Source organism: Macrobrachium nipponense, chromosome 23 (assembly GCF_015104395.2).
Source record: "Macrobrachium nipponense isolate FS-2020 chromosome 23, ASM1510439v2, whole genome shotgun sequence".
Lineage (NCBI taxonomy): Eukaryota > Metazoa > Arthropoda > Malacostraca > Decapoda > Palaemonidae > Macrobrachium > Macrobrachium nipponense.
The window spans coordinates 78,270,567-78,297,239 of NC_061090.1; the positions used below are offsets into that span (position 1 = coordinate 78,270,567).

The 26,673-nt window shown below is 41.8% G+C and overlaps 1 protein-coding gene across 4 annotated transcripts in view; it reads left to right on the top strand.

Moving 5' to 3' along the window:
- LOC135201727 (beta-ureidopropionase-like) overlaps nt 1–16,246 on the top strand; it is a 35,200-nt gene extending 18,954 nt beyond the window's left edge. For all 4 annotated transcript variants that reach the window (XM_064230945.1, XM_064230914.1, XM_064230935.1 and 1 more), the window contains 2 exons: nt 14,353–14,439; nt 15,413–16,246. In XM_064230945.1, coding sequence (XP_064087015.1) covers nt 14,353–14,439; nt 15,413–15,502 — 177 coding nt within the window. In that variant the 3' untranslated portion in view covers nt 15,503–16,246. The remainder of the gene's footprint in view (nt 1–14,352; nt 14,440–15,412) is intronic.
- The last annotated feature ends 10,427 nt before the right edge of the window (nt 16,247–26,673 follow it).

Sequence of the window (26,673 nt, forward strand, 5' to 3'; positions counted from 1 at the left end):
AATTAAAGGATCTTGGTTTCTCCACGCCCTCCGATTACCCGAGTGCCGGGACTGAAGGGCGTAAGTGCGGGAATTCATTTTCCCAGAAATGATCCTCGTATTGTGTATGCTCGGTGCGGGGGCGGGAGACGCTCGCTCCGAGCGTATATTTTGGTTGAAATGTGTAGATGAAAATCGTAAGTAAGTGCTCTTTTCATTTATATTTTTTTTTTGTTTTTTTTTACCTGTATGCTCGTTGCCGAGCGAATGCGCTCGGCACGAAAACTTATTCTGTATGGAAGTGGAATCGCAAGTACAGTATTCTTTTTCATTTTCATATATTTATTTTGATTGTAGCAATACTCATTTTGGATCAGTTTCCGATCTTACCCGGAAATTGATCCTTTTCCCTTTTTATTTGAATGAAGTGAAATCGCAAGTGCAGTTCTTTTTCATTTTCATATTTTATTGAGATTGCATTGTTACTTGGATCAATGTTCCGCTATTTCCGGGAATTGATCCTTCCCTTTTTATTTGTATGAAGTGAAATCGCAAGCGCAGTATTCTTTTTCATTTTCATATATATTTTGATTGCATCAATTCATTATGGATCAAGGTTTCCATTCATAATCGGGAATGGATCCTTTTACCCTTGCGCTCGGTACCGAGGGCGCAAATGCGCTCGATCCGAGCCCTTATTCATTGTGAAGTGAATCGTAATGCAGATTCTTTTTCATTTTATTCCTTTTATTATTGATTGCATCAATATTTATTCTTTGGTTCAAAGTTCCGTTCAGTCAGGGAATTGATCCTTATGCCCTTGCATTCGGGCGAGGGCACGATTGCTCTCGGGCTCTTATTATTATGGTTGGGTACATGGGTTTTTGCTGTGCGGGGTGGGGAACGAGACACCCCCCCCCCCCCCCCCCCCCACCCCCCGCTCAGCTCCCACAGATGGCCCTTCCCCTTGGGGGGGGGGTGGGGGGAGGTTATCTGCGTTCTTCTCCTTGCCCGATCCGCGAGCGCGGGGGAGGGCGCTCGTGTCCCTTCCCCGATGTACAATTGTTATTCGGGGTCTTCACTCGTCGGAGAGGGCTCACCCCCCCGCGCGAGGGACTTCCCCCCCACTAATCGCTACTACTGTTATTTCCGCAGGTGCTACTGCCACGAGGGTGGACCTTGGTGAGGTATGGGCGTCCCTTCCCATTTGCAGGGCGTGCTAGTGTCCAGGGGCTGCGGTTCTATGTCTGGCTACTGCGGTCACCCATGGAGTGGTTGACTCCGCTCCAGGTGACGACGTCCCTCCTCACCTGGTGTACTCGCCTCACTGGTAACAGTCTTGCCTACAGCTGCTGGAAGTGCCGTTCGCCGTACCGAGAGGGGGGCGTGCCGCCGCCGCTCGTGTTGCCGCGCTGCCGCGACCACACTTCCGCTGCCCTAGAGCTCGCCCTGGACCTGACGCCGGTACCAGGATGTTGCTGCTGCTGCTCCACTTCCTGTGTTTCCGGTGCTGCCTGCCGTACCTGCCGATTCTGGGCTGACTGTCCATGCAGTTGCTGCGCTGGCTGTCCCTTGCCGTTGCTGCGCTGGCTGTCCCTGCGTTGCTGCGCTGGCTGTCCTACCGATGCTGTGCTGGCTGCCTGCTGTTCCTAGATGCCCATACCTGCTGACGTCGTCCCTGTTCGTGGTGGTACTACCCCAGACTATGGTCCTGTCTGTACAGGTGCATCCGGGCCCTGTGGCTTCGGCTACAGGCAGCCCCGGCTCCGCCCTGGATGGCAGATCTTACGTCTGTCCTGAGGAAGCTGACGAAGAAGAGGAGGAAGGTGTCGTCGTCGTCGTCTTCATCTTCTCATCGTCGTTCGGCTGCCGCCTCTTCCCCTTCGACTTCTAAGGCTTCACAGCCGAGGAAGAAGAAAGTTTGCCTCCTCCCTCCTAAGAAGTCTCCCTCGGGAGCTTCTCGGGACCCCCTCCTCACCTCGGTGGGACGGGAGGGTTCCTTCCGCTGCCTTCCCTCCTGATTTTTTTTTTCTCCTTCGGGAGCGGGGCCCGTCTCTTCTTCCGCAAGGAAGAGGACTACGGGGACCAGAGGGGTACCGGCTAACACCGTACTTCCTCGCCTGGTGTCAGTGGTTTCTGCCACTGCATCAGGTCCGTCTCGGCCTCTCGTTCGCGGGGGGTACCGTGTGTACGGTCGGGCCCTACCAGCGACCGTGCAGCCAGGAACCAGACCTCTGAGTCGTTCAGCGTCAGGTTCACGGCACGGGCGGAATGGACTGGTGACAGCCGCTCACGCGACTCTCACCAGACCACTCTCGCTCTCGCGGCGACAGCTGGCTACCCGGGGACGTGACGGTCCCACGACTGGCCACGGGCTGAGGCTGGGAAGAGGTCTCCCGTTCGCCGGGGCCCAGCCACGGCTGGAACCAGCGACGTGACGTGCCGTGAATGGGACAAAGCACCGGTCTCACGGTGACAGTGGAGCCTGCAGGTCGCCTGACCGTCGCTCTCACAGAGAGCGATCGGATACGGCAACCAGCACCAGCTCTTCTGACACTCGAGATCGGGGCAGCTGTGCCTCGTCCAGCCGTTCTCCACAGCGCGAGTACGGTTCGACCAGGCCTGCAGCTTGATCGCCAACGCGGGTTGACGATCGCCTGCAGCCCTCCAAGCCTGCTGGTTCTGCCAGCGAGAGAGGAGGGAGCGTCAGGTCTGCCTCTCCCGTACCTTTCAACAATCCTCGGGTTACACCGGGAGGAGCGAGGTATTGAGGAGTGATCGTGAGGGGTGCTCCCCCATGATCCCACCACGACGCCCTACGTGCCAGGCACGGTTCTTTGGGACCGGCCAGGACGTATGCGCAAGTGATGGAGAAGACGAGAGGGGCTGTCGCTGTTCCCCCTCTTAGGAGGAAGGTTCTCGGAATATGCTTGTTCGAAGGGCTTAACGGTCCCCACTCTCAAGATGCTGTGACTTCCGAGATCCAGAGAAACTTTGCCGAGGTTATGGCGCTGATTCGTCAGCACAACGACCTCGGGGAGGATCGCCGCTCCCACCAGCAGAGCCACGTCTCGGCTCGAGTCGTTTTTGGGACCCGAGAGGGAACCCAAATCGACGGTGGTCTGCCGCGATCGGAGCTTGCCGACTGTGGTTGAAACAGGTAGTCTCTCGTCCTCGGACAAGAAGGCTCTCTTCAGTTCTGGACGGTCGAACAATGCTACTTCACCTCCTCTACTGCGACAGAGGCGTTTCTACGTGTCTTCGGACACCGTATTTGATACCCCTTCGGTCCTCTGAGGTTTCGACCTCGACGAGGACTGGAATGAGTCGGAGGACGGTATCGGCTTCTCTCCTGTCAGGTGTCGATCAGCCCACCCAGACGACGTTCACAGTGGCGGCAGACCTTACATCACAGTATGAGTTCGTAACCTCCTCGGGAAAACGTTTTCTCTGACGATACGTTTCCCAGGCTGCTGAGAGGCCATCGCCATAGGCGATGGCTGCTCCTTTTCTTCTCCAACTGCTAGTTCCGGCTGGGAAGGCGAGACAGTATCCAATCCTCCACCATTCCCTCTCTCCTTACGCTACGAGGGAAAGGGGAGGGATCCTACAGAGATTTCTCTGTAAGATCCGACGTTAGGGGCTGCGCTACCGGGGGGGACCTTCGGGTCCTACCTGACGTAAGCCCCGGGCCGTTGAGGAGGGATCCTGCCCCTTTCTCGATTTCTACGGGAATCGAGAGGACCCACCAGCCGATATCTTTTGACGAATTCGGTGGGAGGTTTCGCAGAGTGCTTAGAATTCTACGGAATTTCTAGCGCACTCAGAGTGTTCGAGTTTTTACGATCTCCACACACTTAGGCGAGACCACGTTCCAAAGTGAGCGAGAATCCCAATAATTTGTTACACTATAATCGGGAACCTCGCTTATGCTCGAATTCCTGTAATTTCTAGATTGGAAGAAGACTGCTGCTGAAAGAGAGTATCTCACAGTAGGCGATTAACCCCTGAATAGAGAAGAACGGACGGGGAACTTCCAGTTGGCTTGAACTATCTCTTCGGTATTCTGTTCACCATTGAAGCTTTCCTTTGGGAAAGACTTCTCCTTCACTCTCTTGACTAGAGAACGAGGCGGTCGATCTCAATCCTTGATTCTTTCTCGAGAGGAGAAAGAATTTAGGATGGGAGTCGTGGTACAGAACCTAACAAATATACTACGTATATTACCCTCGCGACATGATTCTTTTAACAGTTGAATTTGTCCGGGGGTAGGCGCATACCGTAGTTAACTACGGTTTGTGGACCGGAACGAATTGTATCTTAATTGAACTGCAACTCGGGGTTGCCTGCAAACCTCCCAGCAGTTATCAGTTTTTCGATTTTAGATACTTGGTATTGTCAATGACACCCACCAAATCAGCTTTTTGTATTTACCGAAATCCGTTTCGGTTAAATATAATTGCTCGAAGCGTATTCTTTGATGCTCGATGGTTTCTAGCCGAACGGATTCCTTCGTGGAATAATGGATTACCTGGCAACTCAGGATGAGAGTCACCGAGAGCTACTGCGTATTGAACTGCCTGATAGCGCTCAGTATCAGCTAGGTCTCGGAGATGCACGGTCGGGTACGTCTCTCTCTCCCCTGGGTTTGATTGACTACCGAACCGTAATCTCTGCCCAACAATCATGGACTTAGGTCTCTGATTAACGGGGGATTCTCGCAATAAGAAGGACCATCTACTGCGGTGACGCTCGATTTCATCGCCTTCGACATTGCGAGAATTTCAACAGAGATATCTCTTGGACTCTTTCATCTTTCTGTTTACGCACGGTAACAGAAGTCTTTACTAGTCACCGCTGCATCGCACCGCGATAATGCGAATGATTTTTGCAGGACATCTGAGTTGTCTTCAAAATATCGATATTCGTAGGTGTGCAATTATTCATTGCTCGCACCCGAATTAACAGATATGTCAGAAGACATCGCCTACTCTCTGACCTGACAGCTCTACTTCCAAATGTTCAGCCCATGAGAAGCAGTCTTCAGGCAGTATTTCCCTGTCTTCATTACTGAAAGCGCTCCGCTTTTATTGCAACTACGATCCTCACCGGACAGCAATGAATAGCGGTTAGTTCTCAGTGTTTGTAGCACAGGTTTAGAATCTGAGAATCCTTCTCTCGGTTCAGCTGTGAAGACGTAGTTGCATTTTCTGTACCTCTTCGTCTTCAACGACACATAGTGTTGTTTCTCCGTTAGCCAAGAATCAACTATACTATGAGATATCTTTGCATCAGGGACCTCGGTCTCTAGAAGGCAATTGACTTTCGCCTGTTGGGCCACATGCCTTAAGAGAGTCATCACCTTGCCTTCTGGCATCGGGTTGACGAACAAATTATTTGTTTAGTCTCTTGGCATAACCCTTTTAAGGCGAAGGTCACGTGACTTGCTCGGGTGCTTGGAGAAACTTGCCTCCTACCGAACGCAGTCAGTCAGCAGCGTCAGAGCGCCAAGTCTGTTACGAAACTTTGCTGTGGACTTAGTTCGGTTGTTCCATAACAGCCTTTTCCTTCGTCCTAACGGCTTGTCACAGTACCCAATACCATCGACACCCACCATGAGTGTCTGTGTCCTATCCACTACCGAGAAGAACAACTTCGCTGCAGACGGCATAGAACCCAGTATGGTGGGTTACAGGACATCACCGAAGTCGAGAAGAGGGATAGGTCATACGACCATTCCTTCTTTTCCTCTGAGGTATTGCATGACTTTTCCTGCGAAGTCAAGCATCCAGGGGATGGGGATTCGTGACGCTCGATTTCGTTACCGAATTCGTAGCGAAGACTCTGAACCCTTCGGGTTTCCTGACGATCGGTTAGAGTCCTTCACAATCCCCTCCTAATGGACTTCACCGCCTTCGATGCGAAGGAGATGCTGCTTTGTCCTGTGAAAGCGCGACCGCGCTTTCTGAAGAAACTCGACATCCCGGCTGAGTGTTGAAGACTCTTCGTCAGCACCAGATGACCTAGAAGTACACTCCCTCGAGTTACCACAAGAACTTCTCCGTGGCGCAGGTACTGAAGGCAGGGGTCTGGTACAACCAGACCACTGGCACTCCTTCTACCCTTTGGATATTGCCCACAGGTCCTTGGATCGTTTCCTGGGACCCGTGGGGTGGCTGCTCAACACGTTGTGTAGCTAACCCAGACCATAGCAGGCTTTGACAGCATCGAGTCCTGGTGTGACTGTAAGAATAGATAAGTGAATGAGAGAGTGACTGGCTTCTCTTCCTACTTTTTCTCCCCCTCCCCCTACCTGTGGGTAGAGGGGATACGGTCATCACCTTGCTGGATAAGGACGAGATGCCGGTGAGCTACTCGACAGAGCCCCATCCTATCCCTTTCACTAGGGATGGGAGCAAATATCCACCACTTCCTCCTACAAGGGGGGGGAAGTGGATGCCAACAAGAGGGGACAAACCATAACTTTAGTTGACTCTTGCAAATAGGAACTTGTTCTTGTTTTGCTGGTACGAAGAGATACTTGCTCTCTCTTAGTACTTGGTCCAGAGGTCTGACCATGGATCCTGCGGTGCACACCCCGATCAATCGGCAAAGGCTTGGATCCCTCCCTCGCTCTTACGACCAGGGAGCATTCCAAGGTTGGGCGAACACCAGTCTGTTTCACAAAAGACTCAGATTCCTCCCACCAAGAAGTGAGTCTCTATGTAAAAGGACCGAAGGTTTGTATGCCGTGTCGGAACAAATTACAATTTGTCCAAAATTTGCATTTTTTCCTAACTATACAAACCTGAGGTCCTTTTACACATAGTCCCACCTCATGCCACCCTCACTCTGCAGTTTTTGCTTGGGCCAAAAGCAAAAGTGATGTGTTTACCTCCCAGTCGCGCGCGCGCGCCTGTCGGACAAGCAGTTAACTACCGAACCCCTTGTTCGGAAAAGCTACGACCTATCCAGCTGCCGCTAGTACCTTCCTATTGTAAAAGGACTCAGGGTTTGTATAGTTAGGAAAAATGCAATTTTGGACAAATTGTCATTTTCATTTAATTATTTGCAAGAGGCTGCAGATTAGATCAGTTTGAGTTTTTAAATGAAAGCAAAAATACAAATTTCATGTATGACACTACCTGGCAGGTATATATTGATAGCTATATTCTGTCGCACTGCAGAATTTTCAAAACTCGCGGCAACCGCTAGATCACTGGTAGTTCAGGTGATCGCCAACCCCGTTCCCGTGGCGCTGGTGCTCGGAAATCATTCCCCATTTTCGTCAGATTTTTCTGCCAGCCGAACCGGCAACATCGTTGTGGGTTCCCTGCTAGAATTCGAACTCGTTAGCTGACTTTCGCTGTACTTTGATGGATTATTGGGTATCGTATTGGAAAGTGGATGGCAATCGCGTTTGGAATTTCTTATAATGTCTGATTCTGGTTTGTATTTAGAGTGTGTGTGAAAGAAGGGTGCAAGGTGAGACTGCCGAAAGCCTCGGGTAAGACCCTCACACAGTATGTAAGAAGTGTAGAGAGGTGGGTGTACTTGGGATAAATAAGATGTTAATGAGTGTTAAAGTTTAAATGAGAATGGAAGAACTTTCACAAATATGTTGAGAGGACTAGAAAAGGATAGAGTAAGGAGATCGGTGTCTTCGGAGTGAGAGGTCAGCTCTCTAGTAAGGCCTTGAATGCTTCTGTTATTTCTCCCCTCCTTCCCAAGTAGAAGTTGTAGATCCTTCTCCTCAGGTTTCTCCTGCGCCTGCTGCTGTTCTGATGGATCCTAATTATGTGAAAGTGTTTGCCGCCCTTGCGTCAATGGGGATCAGATTCAAGCGTCTTACAGGACAAAGTGGGTACTTTTTTGAGAGTGTCAGTGTAGTGGAGGGGGGGACGGCTGATCGCTCTCTCTGTGAGAAGGGAAAAGCATGTCGACAGTCGAAGGGAGGGCGAGAGGGGTTCCCTTACGATCAGTCGTCCCTTCAGGCAGTCCTGTTGCGTCCCAGGCTGCAGCAGTGCGCCATAGAAAAGGCGACACTGGAAGTGTTTTTCTCTACCGATCGTTCTGCGTCAGGCAGGTATCGACGCTATGCGGAAGAATCGCGTCCGCTGAAGAGGACGCATAAAGACCTAAGTCATCTCAGGATGAAACTTGACGCTCAAGAGCGGTGGAGTAGCCCCGAGATTTTCTCATCTAGTGACGATGAAGACGTGGTTCCGGTTAAAAGGAGGAGAACTTTTCGTTCAAGGCAGGACGCAAGACTTCATTTAGACGGCGGTTCGCTGATAGGAAGCCCTCCTCTGCATCCTGGGCAGTTTCTTCCTGTATCTTCTCCTTCTCGTAGACCTCAGTTTCGAGTTTTCTCGTCGTAGCAATACTTCTCGTCTTCGTTCCCCGCATCTGCTCAGCATCCCGGTTCAGAACAGAGACTAAGGCTTTCTTTAAAGAGATGCAAGGAGGTTAGCCGATCTAGTTAAATCGTGGGAAGCAACGAAACATCCTCCTACGAGACGTAAGGACGGCGGTCTCTCCTCGTCAAGTCCTCCAAAAGGAGCATGATTGTTTGCCTCCTCCTCATCGCACTTCGGATTCTCGTGTAGGACGCAAGTTACCGGCTAGTCGGACGCGACTCTCAGGCGGACAGGACGCAGGACGCAATCTCGGAGCGGATTCGTTTTGGTCGACGTACTCAGAAGGACGCAGGACGCAGGCGGAAGGAGGTTAACCCTTCTTCTTCCCGTGAGGGTTAAAGAAAGATGTTCAGCAGCAAGACTTGGGATTACAAGATGTTTCTTCGCAGAAGAGGAGATGGAAAGACTTGGCGTCTGAAGAAGAGAAAGATGGTGAAGCACTTCTTCAGACTACAAGAAGTTAACTGATTGCCTTCTGTCAATTTTTGAAGGGGAATTTCCACCGCCTTCAGCTCCGATGTCACCCCTTTCTCAATTTTCCAAGAATAAAAACACCGAAAAGAAATCATCGTTTTTGAAGATGAAGCTTTCAATTACAGCAAAGAAGCTCTTCAAAGGATCGATACGTGGTTGAAAAGAAAAGAGGAAGCGGGCAAGACTTCTTTCGCCTTCCCCTCCCCCAGCCAAATTAGCATTGAGTCCGGAATATGGGTATGCGACGGGGGAAAGTCTCGGGACCTGGAGTTCCTGCCCTCCTCCCAGGGGATTTTCTTTCCAACATTGTTGACAGTTCCCGCAGACATGCTTTGAATTCGGCTAAAGTTTGGTGGACGTCATCAGAGTTTGATCATCTCTTTGAAAGGTATTTTCCGACATTCGAGGTTTTTTAATTTTCTTGATTGGTCCTTGGGGGCTCGGGACGAACCTTGGAAGATAAGGAATCAAACTGCTTCGCAAACTTCCAAGCAGTATTATGTCCTGCATGGGACAAAGCCCTAAGGGATGGGGCGAATGAGTTAGCATCGCTTTTCACCGCAGAGTTTTAAGAAGAGGTCACTCCTGTGCTCTTTTGCTACAAAGGGAACGTTTATAACGCTCAGAAATACCGAATTGGTTTTTCCCCACTCTCAGATCAGTTTTTCCTTCCGGATCTTATCAAGGATATTTCGCTTTCCCCAGACTCAGAAAGCGACACAGGATCTTTTAACGTCTTCGGTAAGGAAATTTTTAACCACCAAAGTGGTTTTAAGAAGACAAACCTAAGGAGTCAAGACAGGCTAGTCAGCCCTTTCGAGGCAAGTCCTTTTCTCGTCCCCTTCCTTCAGAGGAAGAAGAGCTCCTTCCAAGAGGGGTTCGAAAACCCAGTAATAAATAATGAAGAACAAGTCCTTCAGACATCAGTTGGGCCAGACTCCAGAAGTTTGGGAGAATTGGCAAGAAAAGGGAGCAGATCCTTGGGTCGTCACGGTAGCCAAGAAGGTTACAAGATCCTTTTCTGAAGAAACACCTCTTTTCGCATCGCCAAGAGAGCTTGGAGCTCACTACAGCGATCCAGGGTAACGAAGCACTGCAAGAGCAAGTACTTTCTATGCTCAGGAAAGGAGCAATAGAACCTGTTCGGATCCACTTATCCCCGGGATTTTTACAACGGCTTTTTCTTAGTAGCGAAATCCTCGGGGGGATGGAGACCAGTACTGGAACCGTAAGTCAATCAACTTATTTGTGGAGAAGAAAAACAAAATTTTACTATGGAGACGACCGATTTCAGTACTGGCAGCGGTGCGTCCAGGGGACTGGATGGTTACCCATGGACCTTCAAGACGCATATTTTCATACCCAATTCATGCAGGATCCAGGAAGTACTTAAGATTTGTGATCCAGAACAGGGTCTTTCAGTCAAAGCCTCTGCTTCGGACTGTGCACAGCCCCCACAAGTTTTTTGTTACAAGATGAGGCAAGCGTGGCAAAGTGGCACATATTCTAGGGATAAGAGTGTCTCTATACCTCGACGGGATTGGCTCATAAGAGCCCAATCAAGAAGACAATGTCTGGAGGACGGTAGAAATGACGTTGGCATTAACGAACGAATTAGGGCTGATGGTGAACTTAGAAAAGTCGAATCTGATCCCCATCAGGAGCTAGTTTATTTGGGGATTCTGATTCCTCATCGACTTTTGTTCGGGCTTTTCCATCTCCCGACAGGCAAGCTCAATGCAATCCGGAAAGTACAAGCCCTTTCTAGAGAAAGAACAATGTCTGCACGAGAGTGGATGAGCTTACGGGACTCTCTGTCACTGGAACGGTTCGTTTCTCTAGGAAAGGCTTAACATGAGACCCTTGCAATATTTTTGAACCAAGTCTGGCCAAGAAAATCGCAACCGGATTCCTTCCTGTTTTTCGAATTCCTCGCAAGATCAAAGAGGAATTACTTTGGTTGGCTAACTCCGGGGAAGTTAGCGGAGGGAGCGTCGCTCCAGCAGAAGAACCCAGAATTGTATTGTTTTCAGACGCGTCGGACGCAGGCTGGGGAGCGACTCTCGGCCCTCAAAAGAAGTGTCAGGTCGCTGGAGCAAGGAGGGAAGCGTATTGGGATAAAACAGGAAGGAACTGATGTCGATTTTCTTTGGCTTTGAAAGAGTTCAACGCGGTGATCCGCAACAAGGCGGTGCAGGTCAACGCGACAATACCACAGCTCTGGCTACATCCGCAAGAAGGGGGTAACGCATTCAGTCTCTCTTTGCAAGTTGGCGGAGGAGATCCTTCTATGGGCAGAGAAGGAAAACGTAACCCTTCTCACCAGGTTCATTCAAGGGGAGAAGAATGTGAGAGCGGACCTGTTGAGCAGGGAAGGTTCAACTTCTGTCTACAGAATGGACTATCATCTAGAATATGCCAGAGTCTGTGGAAATTATGGGGTAGTCCAGTGGTGGACTTGTTTGCGACCGCAAGACAAGAGATTGACGACTTATTGCTCTCCAGTCCCAGACCGTCAAGCAGTCACAGTAGGACCGCCTTTCTTCTAGATTGGACGGGGCTAGACGTGTACGCCTTCCCCCGTTCAAGATATAGGAAAGGTTTTGAAGAAATTCAGGGAGAGTCAAGGGACGAGAATGACTCTCTAGCTCCTACTGGCCGGCCCGAGATTGGTTCACAGAGTACTGGAATGGACAGTAGATGTACCAAGAACACTTCCAGCAAGAGTAGATCTACTCAAACAGCCTCACTTCAACAGGTACCACAAGAAACACCCTCGCTCTGGTCTGACTGCTTTCAGACTATCGAAAAGACTTGTCAGAGCGAGGGGGTTTTTCTAGAGAGGCGGTCCAGAGCTGTGGCCGGAGCAAGAAGAGCCTCGACTATTAAGGTGTACCAGGCGAAGTGGGAAATCTTTCGTAAGTGGTGCAAGAGTCGGAAGATTTCTTCATCCAGTACCTCTGTGACCCAAATTGCCGACTTCCTTTTATATTTAAAGAAGGAAGTAGGGTTGTCAACTCAGACAATTAAAGGATATCGTAGTATGTTTGGCCTCAGTATTTAGACACAGAGGTTTAGATATTACCAATAAATCTCGATCTGAGAGACCTCATAAGGTCCTTTGGAACAAGGAAGGAACACCGATACAGAACACCTTCCTGGAATCTCGATGTAGTCCTGAAATTCTTAGGAACTAATAAGTTCGAACCGATGGATCAAGCTTCGTTTAGAGATATCTCGAAAAAGACCATCTTTTTGGTGGCCTTGGCCACAGCTAAAAAGGGTTAGTGAGCTGCAAGCAATTAGCAAACATGTTGGCTGGAAGCATGGACAAGGCAGTTTGCTCTTTTCAGGAGGTTTTCTTGGCCAAGAACGAGAATCCAGCTCATCCCTGGCCAAGGTCTTTTGAGATTATGGGCGTCTTTCAGATTTGGTAGGACAGGAACAAGAGAGAGTTCTCTGTCCAGTCAAGGGCTTTGCGCTATTATATGAGAAAAAACCAATAATATTAGAGGAACTTCAGAATCACTGTGTCTCTGTGAAGGACCCTAGCAGAGCAATGACCAAAAATGCTATTGCCTTTTTCCTCAGGGAACTGATTAAAGAATCACATATGTTATGCCAAGAAGAAAATTTCGGCATCCTTAAGGTTAATGGCGCACGAAGTGAGAGCAGTAGCTACTTCCTTGGCATTTAAAAGGAATATGGCCCTCAAAGATATCATTGAAATGACGTTTTGGAGGACTAATTCAGTGTTTGCGTCTCATTACCTTAGAAACGTCAAAACAACCTTTGAAAACTGTCAAACGTTGGGCCCTTATGTATCCTCAGGAGCAGTATTGGGCAAGGGAGTTTCCACCCCATAACTTACTAACATGCTAGGTATTTTAATTAAGTGGTGTTGTTTTTATGGTTGTCTGAGAGGGTTATTTCCTCTTCAGTCTGTGAAGTGTAGTGTGTTATGTTAGCTTTGTGTGTGGTTCAGGTGGTCTAACTTATCCTAGCATGAATGCCCGTGGTAAGAGAGGGCTAGGGTTTCCTGTCAACGAATTGGTCCCGTCCAGTTGTCAGACCCTTGTATTTAGCTTCATCAACTATTAGGTCATATCCTAGTTGGGAGCTACTAAGGTTTAGCAGGCTAAGAGGCAGGATTTATGAAGTCAGCTACCTTAGCAGGTAAGGAATCTAAGAGTATTTGGGATTTATTTTAAATTTTAAAACTCTTACAATGTTGCTGTCTTTGACCCACCTCCAAATGTGTCAATCAGCTATATATATACCTGCCAGGTAAGTGTCATACATGAAAATGATGTTGTTATGATATAACAAAGTTTCATGTATACTTACCTGGCAGGTATATAAATTAAATTAAATTCCCACCCACCTCCCCTCAGGGAGAGGGCATTCAGAGAAAATCTGACGAAAATGGGAATGATTCCGAGCACCAGCGCCACGGGAACGGGGTGGCAATCACCTGAACTACCAGTGATCTAGCGGTTGCCGCGAGTTTTGAAAATTCTGCCAGTGCGAACAGAGAATATACCTATATATATACCTGCCAGGTAAGTATACATGAAACTTTGTTATATCATAATAACATCATATCATGAATGGATGGTACAGAAAACCAAAGTTGATATTATTATAGTAATTTGTAAAAGCTATGCATTAAGATGATTAAATTTAGGATAGATATATTTACCATCATGCTGTTTTGGTGTTATGGAAAGATCTTTTTAAGTAGACTCATTTTTAATGTTAATCTGAGTATTGTTAGGGTTCTGTAGCTAATATAACTTTTTTTTTTTTTTTTTTTTTTTTTTTTTTTTTTTTTTTTTTTTATCATTGTTTCCAGAACTTTTACATTGCTACAAAATTTCTGTGCTTTTCTTTGTTTCCATTAACTTCTATGGAAAATTTTTATAATGGTTTACAATACCATCAGTTATAATGATGATGGAGAAGTTATAAATTCCATTACGGTTTATCAACAATTAAATATATCACTGAATTATTAAAAGGAAATGTAGTAGTATACAAGTTACACTATATTATAGTGCAGGCAGTCCCTGGTTATCAGCCGGGGTTTTGTTCCCGGGGTATTCCGATAAGCAAAAACGGTCATTAACCTAAACTCAGCAATTTATGGTGGTTATGGTGCCTCCGTTAGGTATGCTATGGTGCCGTAACTCTGCCCGTTATGGCGCCATAAATCGCCAATTTTATGGCTCTAGACAATCACCATAAAACTGGATTGCCGATAACCGGGGACCGCCTGTACATATTATTAAATGAAAGAATTTTGGGTTGAGATGTTAACTACAAAATCTTATATCTGCAAAATGTTTTAGTCCTTGTTAGTTTCATTTTATTGCAAGAATTGAAGTACAGTAATAATGTGGTCAAGATATTTATCATAAAAAGTGTACGTATATATTTAATTATACATAATTTTGATGCTAAAAGTTTTTTCCATCAGGGATTGTCACGGACTCGTGATGGGCTCCTGGTAGCAGAAGTAGATTTAAACCTTTGTCGACAGGCTAAGGATCGATGGGGCTTCCGGGTAAGGTTTTTTGTTTTCATGCCATTTTGTTCTTAATTTCTCACCTCTGATGGGGAACTTTATTTGAATGGGATCCCATAACATACTCAAGTTCAGTGTCTTGATGTGTGCTGATTTGCTAGCTTTGTCCTTTCAGTTCAGTTTTTAGAATGAGAATGATAAGTGGTTAAAGGCAGGCAGATCAAGGAAATCACATTGGGTAAATCATTTTTTTTAAGATAAAAAAGAAAAACTTGTCAAATAAAAAATACCCTAATGCTAAAGAAACTTGTTTACATAAAGCTTTTGTACACATAAAACTATTAATTGTCTTGCGCTCATGCATGATTGATGGGCTTGTGATGAAGCAAATGAAGTTTTACTATAACATGAAGTTAATGTTTTCATATGAACCCATCATTCTTATAAAGATGCTGCATGATGGATGGGTTTGTCATGAAACAAATGGGGCTTATTGATATGTTAGTTTTAAGAATGTGAATGAGCAAAGTTAGAACATAAGGACTGGAGAAAACTACCTAAAAGGGAGAGGAATAGAGTTGTGCAATATATACAGTTTATTCTTACATTTAATAAATTTTACTTTAAAGCAATACAAAGAGAAGTAGAAATGGGCATTGTCAGCAAAAATGTTATGAGTACTGTATATGAGAAGTATGGTTGTAATTCAATGCAGTTCTTCTGCTGACTATTACAGGCCTGTACATTCACATCACCTGTCTCATTGCTACACTTGGAGGGGCTAAAGGTATAAAGGAAATGGTGAAAACAGGGACAGGGATGGCTACAAGTACAATGTGGTCAAATGGGTACATTCAATTGCCCTCCTGCTATAGCACAGAATGTTTTTAATAAAATTTTATGTAATGTTCATATTGATTAACACTTACGGATACGTAATATACAGAGTACTTAATACATACTTTATTGATATCATGATGCACATTTAGTAATATTTTTTTTTCATTAACAGATGACTCAGCGACTGGAGTTATATGCCGACTCTTTAAAAGCAGCTGTTGAACCTGATTACAAACCAAATATAGTGACAGACATGTGCTAAAACACATTCGGGATATGAAGTGGAAAGAGTATGGTATATAGTAGTACGAAAGCCATTTATTGCGCTCGTAGGTTACATGGTTTTATGCACAAGTTTAGTTAGTCAGAGAAAACATACCATGTTTATATTAATTTTACACTTTCAGATAAATACTAGGCTTTTGGCATTGGTTTGTTTTATAGGATAATGAATAAAATATAGTTATGTCAATTGTTTTATAACCCAGATAATTGTGGTATAGAACACATATTAGGTAATACTATTCCTCTTGTCTTTTGTTTTCTCATTATGTTCTTCTAAAGTTTTGTCAGTATGAGGTGCCTTAACAATTTTTTAATAACCTTTGTTTTTATAATATTGAAAATTTGAATGGTTGATACCTTCCTGCTCATATCATATTTTCTGAGAGGCCTATTATGAGCCTTATCTTTCATAGTCTAAAGTGACCAGTATTCCAATACCTCTTTCATGAGATCAAAGTGTATTTTTGTGTCCTCAGTGCATATGTAGTGATCTTTCAAATAGAAATATTCTTTATTTTTAATGGTTGATCTTTTATTAGTGTTCAATTTATATAGGATAAAGTGAATTTGATATTTTCGAAGTGGGATTTAATTTTCTAATGTGCCAAATCACCTTTATACTTCCTGGAATATTATAATCAAGTTAAAGATTTTACTGTGCTTTGAAATGTTATTTTGCAAAGAATGACTGTTGGATCATTTAAAGATGATGATACTTTAATTCATGTTTCATTTACCCTATAAATGGTTATAAAGTTTATACCATAAGATATTCTTGTGCAGTACATAGTTGTATGCCATTGGCTGGTATTAGATTACAGTATGTATAACTGTATGCCATTGTCTGTGACTATGTTATTAAGTGCTAAATGAAGCACTGCAGATGATAACAGTTAAAGGAATGTTGACTGTGATAGATAAACCCCATAAGGCAGGGTTAGTGCCTTCAGTCCACCCCACTGGTCGCACTGTAGGCATTACAAGGTTCTTTGCAGCGTTCCTTTGGCCCCTAGCTGCAACCCCTTTCATTCCTTTTACTGTACTTCCATTAATATCTTTTTCCATCTTGCTATTCCCCCTCTCCTAATCGTTATTTCTTGGTGCAACTGTGAGATTTTTCTCGTTATGCCTTTCAAAACTATCCCGTAGGTGGCTACTAGTGCCGTTGGTGCACCTCGTGTAGTACAGTGTAGGTATTATTTAAGGTTCATTGCAGTGACCCATAGGCACTTGGCTGCAACCCCGTGTATTCCTTTTATTGTACCTCCATATTTTCTTTCTTCCATCTTACTGTCCACCCTCTTGTAACAATTTATTCATAGCGCGACTGTAAGGTTTTCCTTCTGTTACACCTTTCAGACCTTTACACTATTTCCATTTAAGCGCTGAATGGCCTTAGTTGCTCCAGTGCTTGGTATGTATGCCAAAAGTCTCTGAATCAATCAGTCTATACACCTTTAAGATCTGTCTACTTTAAATTTCCTTTGCAGCGCTGAATGATCAAAGCTCTATGCTTCATTCTGTGGAAAGTCTCATCCACAGGGTAGAGCTTTGCCCGCCAAACTTTGAGGTAACTTCAGAACCAGGAAAATTCGGAACCTTAAGCCCCGTCCACACGACAGGCAGACACTGTTCCCAATTCTCTGCGGTATGGGTGGCGATCACGAGTGTAGATGACGTCATAGATGTTTAAGTATTACAAGATATCAACCGAAAAAAGCTATATATTCATTCCTTATCAAAATTCTCAAGTTATTGGGCTGGTGTGGGGAGGCGGGGGACAAAGGAATATTTGCCTGGAATAACCCGCCCCGGATGCCAAATACTCTAAGAACACCTCTGGAACTTGGAGGGAGAAGGTGTGTTTTGAAAATGTTTTGAAATTCGTCGAAGCTTAATAATCAATATGTACTATTAGTGATAGTGATCAGATTAGTGACGATACTGATGATATTTAATGCAGAATAATCAACTCACTGGCGAGTTGTAGTACATGGGAAAAAAATGATAACCACATTCATGCCAATGAATAAAATTCAAAATAGTAGCTTTCGGTAGCGGTTCTGCGGCCTTCCTCAGTGGGAGAGAGAGTGTGTATGTGTGTATTTATGCAGTTAATATCAAAGAATTAAAAGAGAATTATGTAATAAATAGCACCCCTATGAATGATAGCCACTGCCGTAAATGCGCTCTCTCTCTCTCTCTCTCTCTCTCTCTCTCTCTCTCTCTCTCTCTCTCTCTCTCTCTCTCTCTCTCTCTCTCTCTCTTCGTTTATTGGCCCCTGACTGAACTACTTATATATTTAAAACTGATGTGATCTTTAACTTCTCTGCAAACGAAACTAATACACTTTATCCACGTTGTTATCTTATCTTGTTCATCATCATTCTTTTTTTTTCATCCCCATGTTCGTCAAATCGGTGTTAAAGCGGAATAATGATTCTTCTAGGCATCCAGTGAAAGTCCGTGCCACTCTCCCCCCCCCCTCCCCCCTTCCATTGCTTCTTTCCCTCCCAGTCTCTTTCTTCCCACTTACTCCAAGTTGACTGGGATCAGCCTACACATTAGTACTATCTTCTGCCTAGCTCCCCAGACGAGATGAGCTTCCTCTTATATGACATATATGTATGTATGTATATATATATATATATATATATATATATATATATATATATATATATATATATATATATTATGTGTGTGTGTGTGTGTGTGTGTGTGAGGGCGCGTATGTGTGTGTTGATGTTAGCTTCATGTAATTAACTGTTTATATACGCAATACGTACAAACACAAACGCACACACATATTATATATCTGTATATATATATATATATATATATATATATATATATATATATATATAAACATACACCGTATTGTTTTTTATTTCTGTATATTTACAAATATTAAGCCACAAACGCCTTTTAATAACCTGAGAGAGAGAGAGAGAGAGAGAGATTTGAAAGTATATGCAATAATTAAGACCAAGGTATTGCAAATTTAGTAGCAGAACCTTCGCAAAAAGAAGAAAAAAAAAACTTACTTGAGAAGAATAATCTCTCTCAATCCCAAAACTTCAATGCCTAAAGGGACTGTTGAGCCAACTCTCCTTTAAAGAATGCATGTGCAGCTGAGATAGAAAGCAACAAGTGTCAAAAACGCTCCGAAGTTTCTTTGACAAATAGAACTATCTTTCGGTGGTCTCTGTATATAATGCTGTATGAGTAGCGACCCCTAAAACTCTCGGCTGGTCTTAGTGGCCCAAATCTAACCTTCAATAATATCAAAACGACTGTGGCCCCCCAGATGCTGAAGCCTTGCCGAGGATGGGGGGCTTAGGGTTCAGCAGCTGGGTTCTGATGCCCGGTGGGAACTGCTTTCTCGCTGGACCTTGGTGCCCAGCTGTTGATCCAACTAAATAAGTCAGCCCTTTTCCTTATACTAAAAAATTTTCATCTTTCTGCTTCCTCCCCCCCTATAAGATATGGATTTTATGTTGATGACTTTTGGCTTGGTTTTGGACAGGATTTGGAATTACTCCTGGGATTTGAAGGAGGGTGAGGGTGGACGGCATGCCACCTCTCCCGTAGAACTCGAGTACCTGACGTGGTCGAGCGAGGGGAAAGTTTCATGTCAAACCCTATCCTCAGTGCCGGGTCTGATCTCGACGGACATCGTGACGCCTTAGCACTGGAGATAGGGTGTATATCTGGTAATTACCCCTAGGACGACCCTAATTAAAAGGGATGACCCGTCCTCTAAGTGTGACTCCATGGTGGGTATGGGGAATATCTGGATGAACAAAGTTTTTCACGTTATATGGCAACCCCCCCTATTTCTGTTGACGACCCTATGCTTTCTTCAAAGGACTTGTCCGTGGAATCCCTCCAAAGCTCTAGTTTGGCTACTTTAGAGCCATACGTACCAAACACACTGTCTCAAAAGAGAAGAACATTTAAAAGAATAACCATGAAAGATATAGTTCCCCTCCAGTGTGGTCTCAGTATATCACACTCAAAATAAACGAAGAAGTAACCCCTCTAAGTGACTTGGTTATATACCGTTCACTGAAGAAAATTCTTGGCTGTGACAATCCCCGATTCTCAGTCGAAAAAAACAAAATCATCGTAAAGGCTAAATCTGAAGAAGAATCGAAAAAATTACTAGAAATTACAAAACTTGGAATTCACCATGTAAATGCTTCTGACGAGGCCCATTATAACACCAGAATTGGAACCATGTTGCTCGATAAGCTTAGAATTGAAAATGCACCAATGAATCTGTGTGTGAAACATTAAAAGAAGTCCTGGAAGATCAAAAACATAATGTTAAATCAGTTATTGTTTATGAGAGAAAAAGTGCTAAAACTGGAAGAAGTCTAAAAATAGCTAAAATCATCTTTTCACAGCAAACAATTCCAACACATATGAAAATAGGAAACAAAAGAATAGCAATTAAAGAAGAACATCCAAAACCTATGCAATGCAAGATTTGCTTGAAATTTGAACATACAGCAAAACGATGCAAGTCTTTGGGCTCGCCTAGATGCTTTAAATGTGGCTCGACGAATGCTCCAACCCTAAAAAATGCTATAACTGTAATGGTTCGCACCATGCTTATGTAAGGGAATGTGTATATTTCAGATATTTCCAAGAAGCCCTTACCAGATCAAGAAAATTTGGCATAACAGTTAAGGAGGCTAAACATTTGCAGATACGCTCAAACACCAAAACAAAATCATATCCAGCGATATTTCACAAGCTACCCAATCTTCTAACACCAGAAATCAAATAACTGTAGAAAAATCAGATAAAAAAAAATACTATCGAGATAAGTAATAAGTTCAAAGCACTGACCAGCCTTGCAGTAGATGATCGTCTTGACGAACAGAGAGAGGATATCTCTGTTATCAAATGCAAAAAGAAAAGAAAATATATCTCCAAGGGTAATCCGTAACAAAAATACACTACAAAATACTGAAGAAATTGAGGAAATATTAAGAGAACTAGATGGACCAGCAGAGATAGGAAAGAGACCTAGAACACACGGTGAAGCATCCTCACCTAAGAACGAGAAAAAATCTTCATAGTCCAAATAGTAAATGTTTGAAAACTACCAGCCCAGAAGAAACCATTGTTTATACCACCGATAGTAAAGACCCTTCAGAAAATTACTCCTCCGAAATAGCTTTACAGAAGTCTAAGGAACCTACAAGAAAACCAAACATCAAACAATATAAGTCACTAGTACGAGACTATGCTATGCCACCAGATTATAGAAAAGGTGCTAGAAGCAAAATTCCTATGTACAGCAACAAAAATATTATCAAAAGTTCCAATTCAAAAACTAAAGTGGACCCAGTTCTTTCAGCTCAGGGTCGTAAGACCGACGAAAATAAGTAAAATTCACTTCTACAAATAATGACACTCCCTCATTCATATTGCAATGGAACATTCGAAGCATTAACAAAAACAAGTTAGAGTTACTTAAATTAATTGATGAATATAGCCCAATTTGTATCTGCCTCAATGAAACATTTTTACCTATTTCCTCCAGTTTTACAAATAAATTTTACACATGTTATCAACCCCACTCTGCTAATCAGCAAGGCAATATGATTCTCATTAGAAAAGATGTACCTTTCACAATATATAATCTTTCATCTGAAATAAATGTCTTAGCAGTTCAGATACAACTAGAGGAAATTATAACGATTTGCTCGGTATATCTAAGTCCAAATAATAATATAGATTTAGAAAAGTTGAATGACTTGGTCAAGGAGCTTCCCCAACCAATGCTACTTCTAGGAGATTTCAACGCAAGACATTTATCATGGCATGATGTAAAATCAAACTCCAGAGGCAACATCATACTTGATTTTATTATAGATAATCAACTCCATATATTTGATAAAGACAAACCAACTCATTTTGACCAACGAACAAAAAGTTACTCTCACATAGATTTGTCCTTGTGCTCACAAGATCTAGCAGACAAATATTTTTGGAACCATTATGATATTTGATGTGGTAAGCGATCATTTTCTTGTTTTGATTAGTATTCTAAATTTCACTGGAGAGATATCAATTAACAAATTTAATGTTAATAAAGCCAATTGGGAAGATTTTAGTGAATGCACGAAGAATGTTCCATTATGGGATAATAATTTGGACATAGAAACTATTCTGGTTATGTTTTTAGTTCTGGTAATTGATGCTGCCGAGTCATCTATACCATTTGTAGCACAAGTAAAGATTAAATGTCCAGTTCTTTGGTGGAATGAGGAGTGTAAAAAAGCAAAGAAGGCCCGTAGTAGTAAAGCCCAAAGAAAATTTAAGAAGTCGAGAAACGATTCTGATTACATAGATTATAAAAGGTCGTGTGCTGTAGCAAAACGAACATTTAATGAAGCACAAAGAAAATCTTGGTGTAACTACCTAAAATCGGTGTGCAAAGATACACCCCTAAGTAAGATCTGGAAAAAAGTGCATAAAATACTAGGAAAGCACATTCGATCAAGCCCAGTTTGAAAAATTGTATAGCAAACTTATATATGATCCTAAAGAGGTAGCAGCTTGCCTAGCAGAACATTTAAGTAATATTTCCAAAGGTTCATCAATAAAATCTTTTCGCACAATTAAAGAAAAAGAAGAAAAAATTCCAATTAATTTTCAGACTAATCAATATTATTCATACAATGATTGCTTTACCATGGATGAACTTTTATCGGCATTGTCAACATGCTCCAATACAGCCCCTGGTGAAGATATGATCACATTTGAAATGTTGAAACACCTTCACCCAAACAGTTTACAATATTTATTAAAGCTATATAACAAAATATGGATTGAAATATATTTCCCACAAGATCGGCGGAAAGCACTGGACCTTCCATTCTTGAAGCCAGGCAAAGATCCTTATGACACAGATAGCTACAGACCAGTAGCATTAACAAGCTGTTTATGTAAATTGTTTGAGAAAATGATTAACAACAGATTAATCTGGTATCTTGAAAAAACAGGATACTTTTCCGTTTCACAATATGGATATAGGAAACTAAGATCTACCCTAGATCCTTTAACTTTACTTGACACCGATATTGGGAAAGCATTTGCTTCAAACAGCTATGCCACAGCCATCTTCTTTGATATGGAGAAGGCCTATGACAAGACATGGAATCATCAGATTTTAAAAGAAATGCATTATTCTGGACTGAGAGGATTTTTACCCTTAAACATAGTACAATTTTTAAAGGAAAGAACTTTTAAAGTTAAGATAAATGGTGTTTTATCTAAAGAGTATCCACAATATGAAGGAGTTCCACAAGGTAGTGTTTTTGAGCACCACCCTTTTTATCATGGCTATTAATGATATTACAAAACAACTGCCAACTGGTGTACAGTGTTCATTATATGTAGATGATTTTGCCATTTGGATCATTCACTCTGATATCTATACAGGACAAATCATACTACAAAAATCTCTTGATCTTATCGTATCGTGGACTACTGCACATGGATTGACTATATCGGCTAGTAAAACTGTAGCCATTACTTTTACAAATAAGAAAAATGTACCAAAAATGAAATTGCTACTGTATGATAAACCAATTAATTTTGTTACTCATACCAAATTTCTTGGGTTGCATTTTGACCAACGAATGACTTGGAAATTTCACATTAATTACCTACGTGAAAGCTGTAGTAAAGTGCTTCATCTATTGAAGAAATTGTCACATACCAAGTGGGGCTCAGATAGAAGTACATTACTCTATTTACACAAGACTTTGATACTGAGTAAAATTGATTACGGGTCGCATCTATATGCTTCTGCATCTTCCAGCACATTGGGAAAATTAGATCCTTTACACAATGCAGGTTTGAGATATGCTACGGGTGCATTTAAATCTACACCTGTTATTTCTCTGTATAGTGAAACAGGTCTGTGTTCACTTGATCAAAGAAGGGTCGAATATAGTTTAAACTTCTATTCGCGGACGTTAAGATACCAATCAAAACTGAGTAGAATTATAAATAATAGGTACCATCATTCCAAAAAGAATTGGACCACGATCATTTTATCCATTTGTTATATGACTGAAAATATACATAGAGAAATATAATATTCCACCATTAAAATTCCTGAACCATTTACCAAATTCAACACCTTTTTGGGAATGGAATAAGCCTCATGTATGCCATGAGTTAATCGATTTAAAAAAAGATGAAATTTCAAGTTACGCTGTCAAACAAATCTTTTTGGAACACCAAGAAATCCATGCAAATACTATCTCCATTTATACAGATGGCTCAAAAACTGATGCTGCTGTGGGGGTCGCAGTTATTACAGACGAAAAATACTATCATGGAAGAATGCCTATTTATAGCTCCATATATTCCGTTGAATTGGCAGGAATTTCATTGGCTCTATATAAAATCCCTAGAACTCCCAGCAAACATTACACTATATATAGTGATTCAAAAAGTGCTATTCAAGAAATAGATTCTTTTAATCATCATCACCCTGCTATTAGAGCAATACAAGAAAATATTCATTTTTTAAGCCTTCGAAATATCAAGATATCCTTGTGCTGGACACCAGGTCATGTTGGAATTGATGGCAATGAAATTGCTGATAAAAATGCAAAGGAAGCAGCATTAAATGATAGAAGTAAAATGTACAAAACATATTATAAAGACTCTAAAAATTATTTTAAATTTATTTTAGACAAAATCTGGGAAGACGAATGGTTATCACTTGAAAATAACAAACTTAGAGTGGTAAAGGCCACTACTATTCCCTTTAAAAATTCTTTACAGAAGCAGAGAAACCATGAGGTCGCTTTGTGCAGGCTGCGTAATGGGCACACAAGGTTGACTCATGGCTTTCTTATGTCTAATCGCCACCTCCAGAATGTGATACCCTGTAAAAACCAGAGTAACTGTGAAAACACATTTTAATTGAATGTTCTAAGTATTAACATATTAGACTTAAATACTTTGGATCATCTCCTGGAATGCAGGGAACATTCTAGGAGATGACGACTCAAATATTTGCAAGATTTTTAAAATTCTTAACAGCTACAGATCTATTAACCCAATATATAAATAATTTTATTAAATAGAGATATATTAAAAAATATATGTATGTATAAATATATATATATACTAAACATATATATATATATATATATATATATATAATATTATATAAATATATATATATATATATATATGTTATACTATATATTTATAAATATATATATATATATATTATATATCAATTTTTATGCATATTTATTTAATGTGATCATTTTAACAGATTTTATCTGCATTAAGCAGCCGATTGGCTGCTTAAACAAATAATAATAATAATAATAATAATAATAATAATAATAAAAACGACTGTGGCTAGAAGGCTGCAATTTGATTTGCTGATTGGAATGTGGATAATCATTAAATTGCAGCCCTCTAGCCTCACTAGTTTTTTTTTTCTGCGGTGTCATACACAGCGGACTGTTTTTCTCTCTACTGTTTGGAAAACTCATTTGGAATCAGACCTGTTGGTGAAAATAGACGCTTGCAGTAGGATACAGAATATCATTGGAAAAGTTAAATTTTTTTTTTAATTGTTATTTTTCGTGCCATGCATTGGGAAAATATTTGCAGGATAGGTGCTAATAAGATCAAATATTATCATGATTATGAATATTATTAATATTATTATTATTATAGATAATACCACTGGAAGATCGTACAAGTATATTGAATTTTATTAATATAATTATTAACAAACAACAATTCGAAATACTTTTCCTAGAAAGTATCACAAAGGAGAGAGAGAGAGAGAGAGGAAAGAGAGAGAGAGAGAGAGAGAGAGAGTAATTATGATAATGTACTAATATAATAGTAGTAACTCTTATTTATTATGATAAACAAATTCTTTTTGAATAGAATGGCCTAGAAATTTCTGGCGAAATTAATCATATTATATATCTATATATATTATATATATTATATAATTATAATATCTAGAATATATATATATATAAAGAGAGAGAGAGAGAGATTAATTCGCTGAATTCTGTCAAATTATTATTATCATTATCATTGTTATTGTTAATATTATTAATAATAATACAGTAAAAACGGCAACAAACAAGCAAACAAACAAATTGTGAGACGTAGAAATGAAATTCCTCTCCTTTTAAAAGTTCAGAATTAGAAAAAGGCAACCCAAAATATATTCGACCAATATATTTAACCAATGTGTCCTAAAAGTTTATCTTAAACTTTAAATGGCATTATTTTTTCAGAATATATTTTCATGTCTGTCTCTATCACTTACACAAGTACATCTCTCTGTCTAGTAGGCTGTCTATCTGAATGTCACTAACAACAAACAAACAAACAATTGTATAGGAAATTATAAACAGTAACTAATACAAAGAATTAAATAATATATACTACATATGTTATGTATAGTAGATATATATATGATATATTTATATATATTATCTATATATATATATATATATATATATAATATATATATATATATATATATTATTATATATATATATATATGTGTGTGTGTGTGTGCATGTGTGCGTAAATATATTTATGTATGTTTACCTAAGTGCTTCCATATATCTGTGCATAAATGTATGTATACATTTACTTGTGTAATGTATGGATTCGCCCTTAGTACCAAACATTTCCTCCCCTACCATAATTCTTCCTTTCCATGAACACCCCTTCCGTTTATCAACAATGTCATTGGACCCCCTACGATGAACCCTCGCCTCCCGTCCCCCCACAACTATTCACTGAGAAAAGCATCAAGATGGCAAATACATCTCCAATTTTTCTTTCGTGCAATATTAAATCTTTGAGACTTTATAGAGTGAAATATTGAGTGTCTCTGGAGTAAGTTTAGATTCAGAATTAATTTTTCCTTCGCTCATCTCATTTTTTCATCTTTTCTGGTGCATGAGACTGTAAAAGATTGACTAGGGCGGCTGTGCAGTTTCTTCCGTCTGTGGCGCCAGTGACGACTCTGTGCGAAGTGTTGGAGACCTCTGGTTCCTGCGGAGCCTTCTTCAGTTCCTAAACGATTATCACGTCTTCTTGAAGTCTTGGAGATTC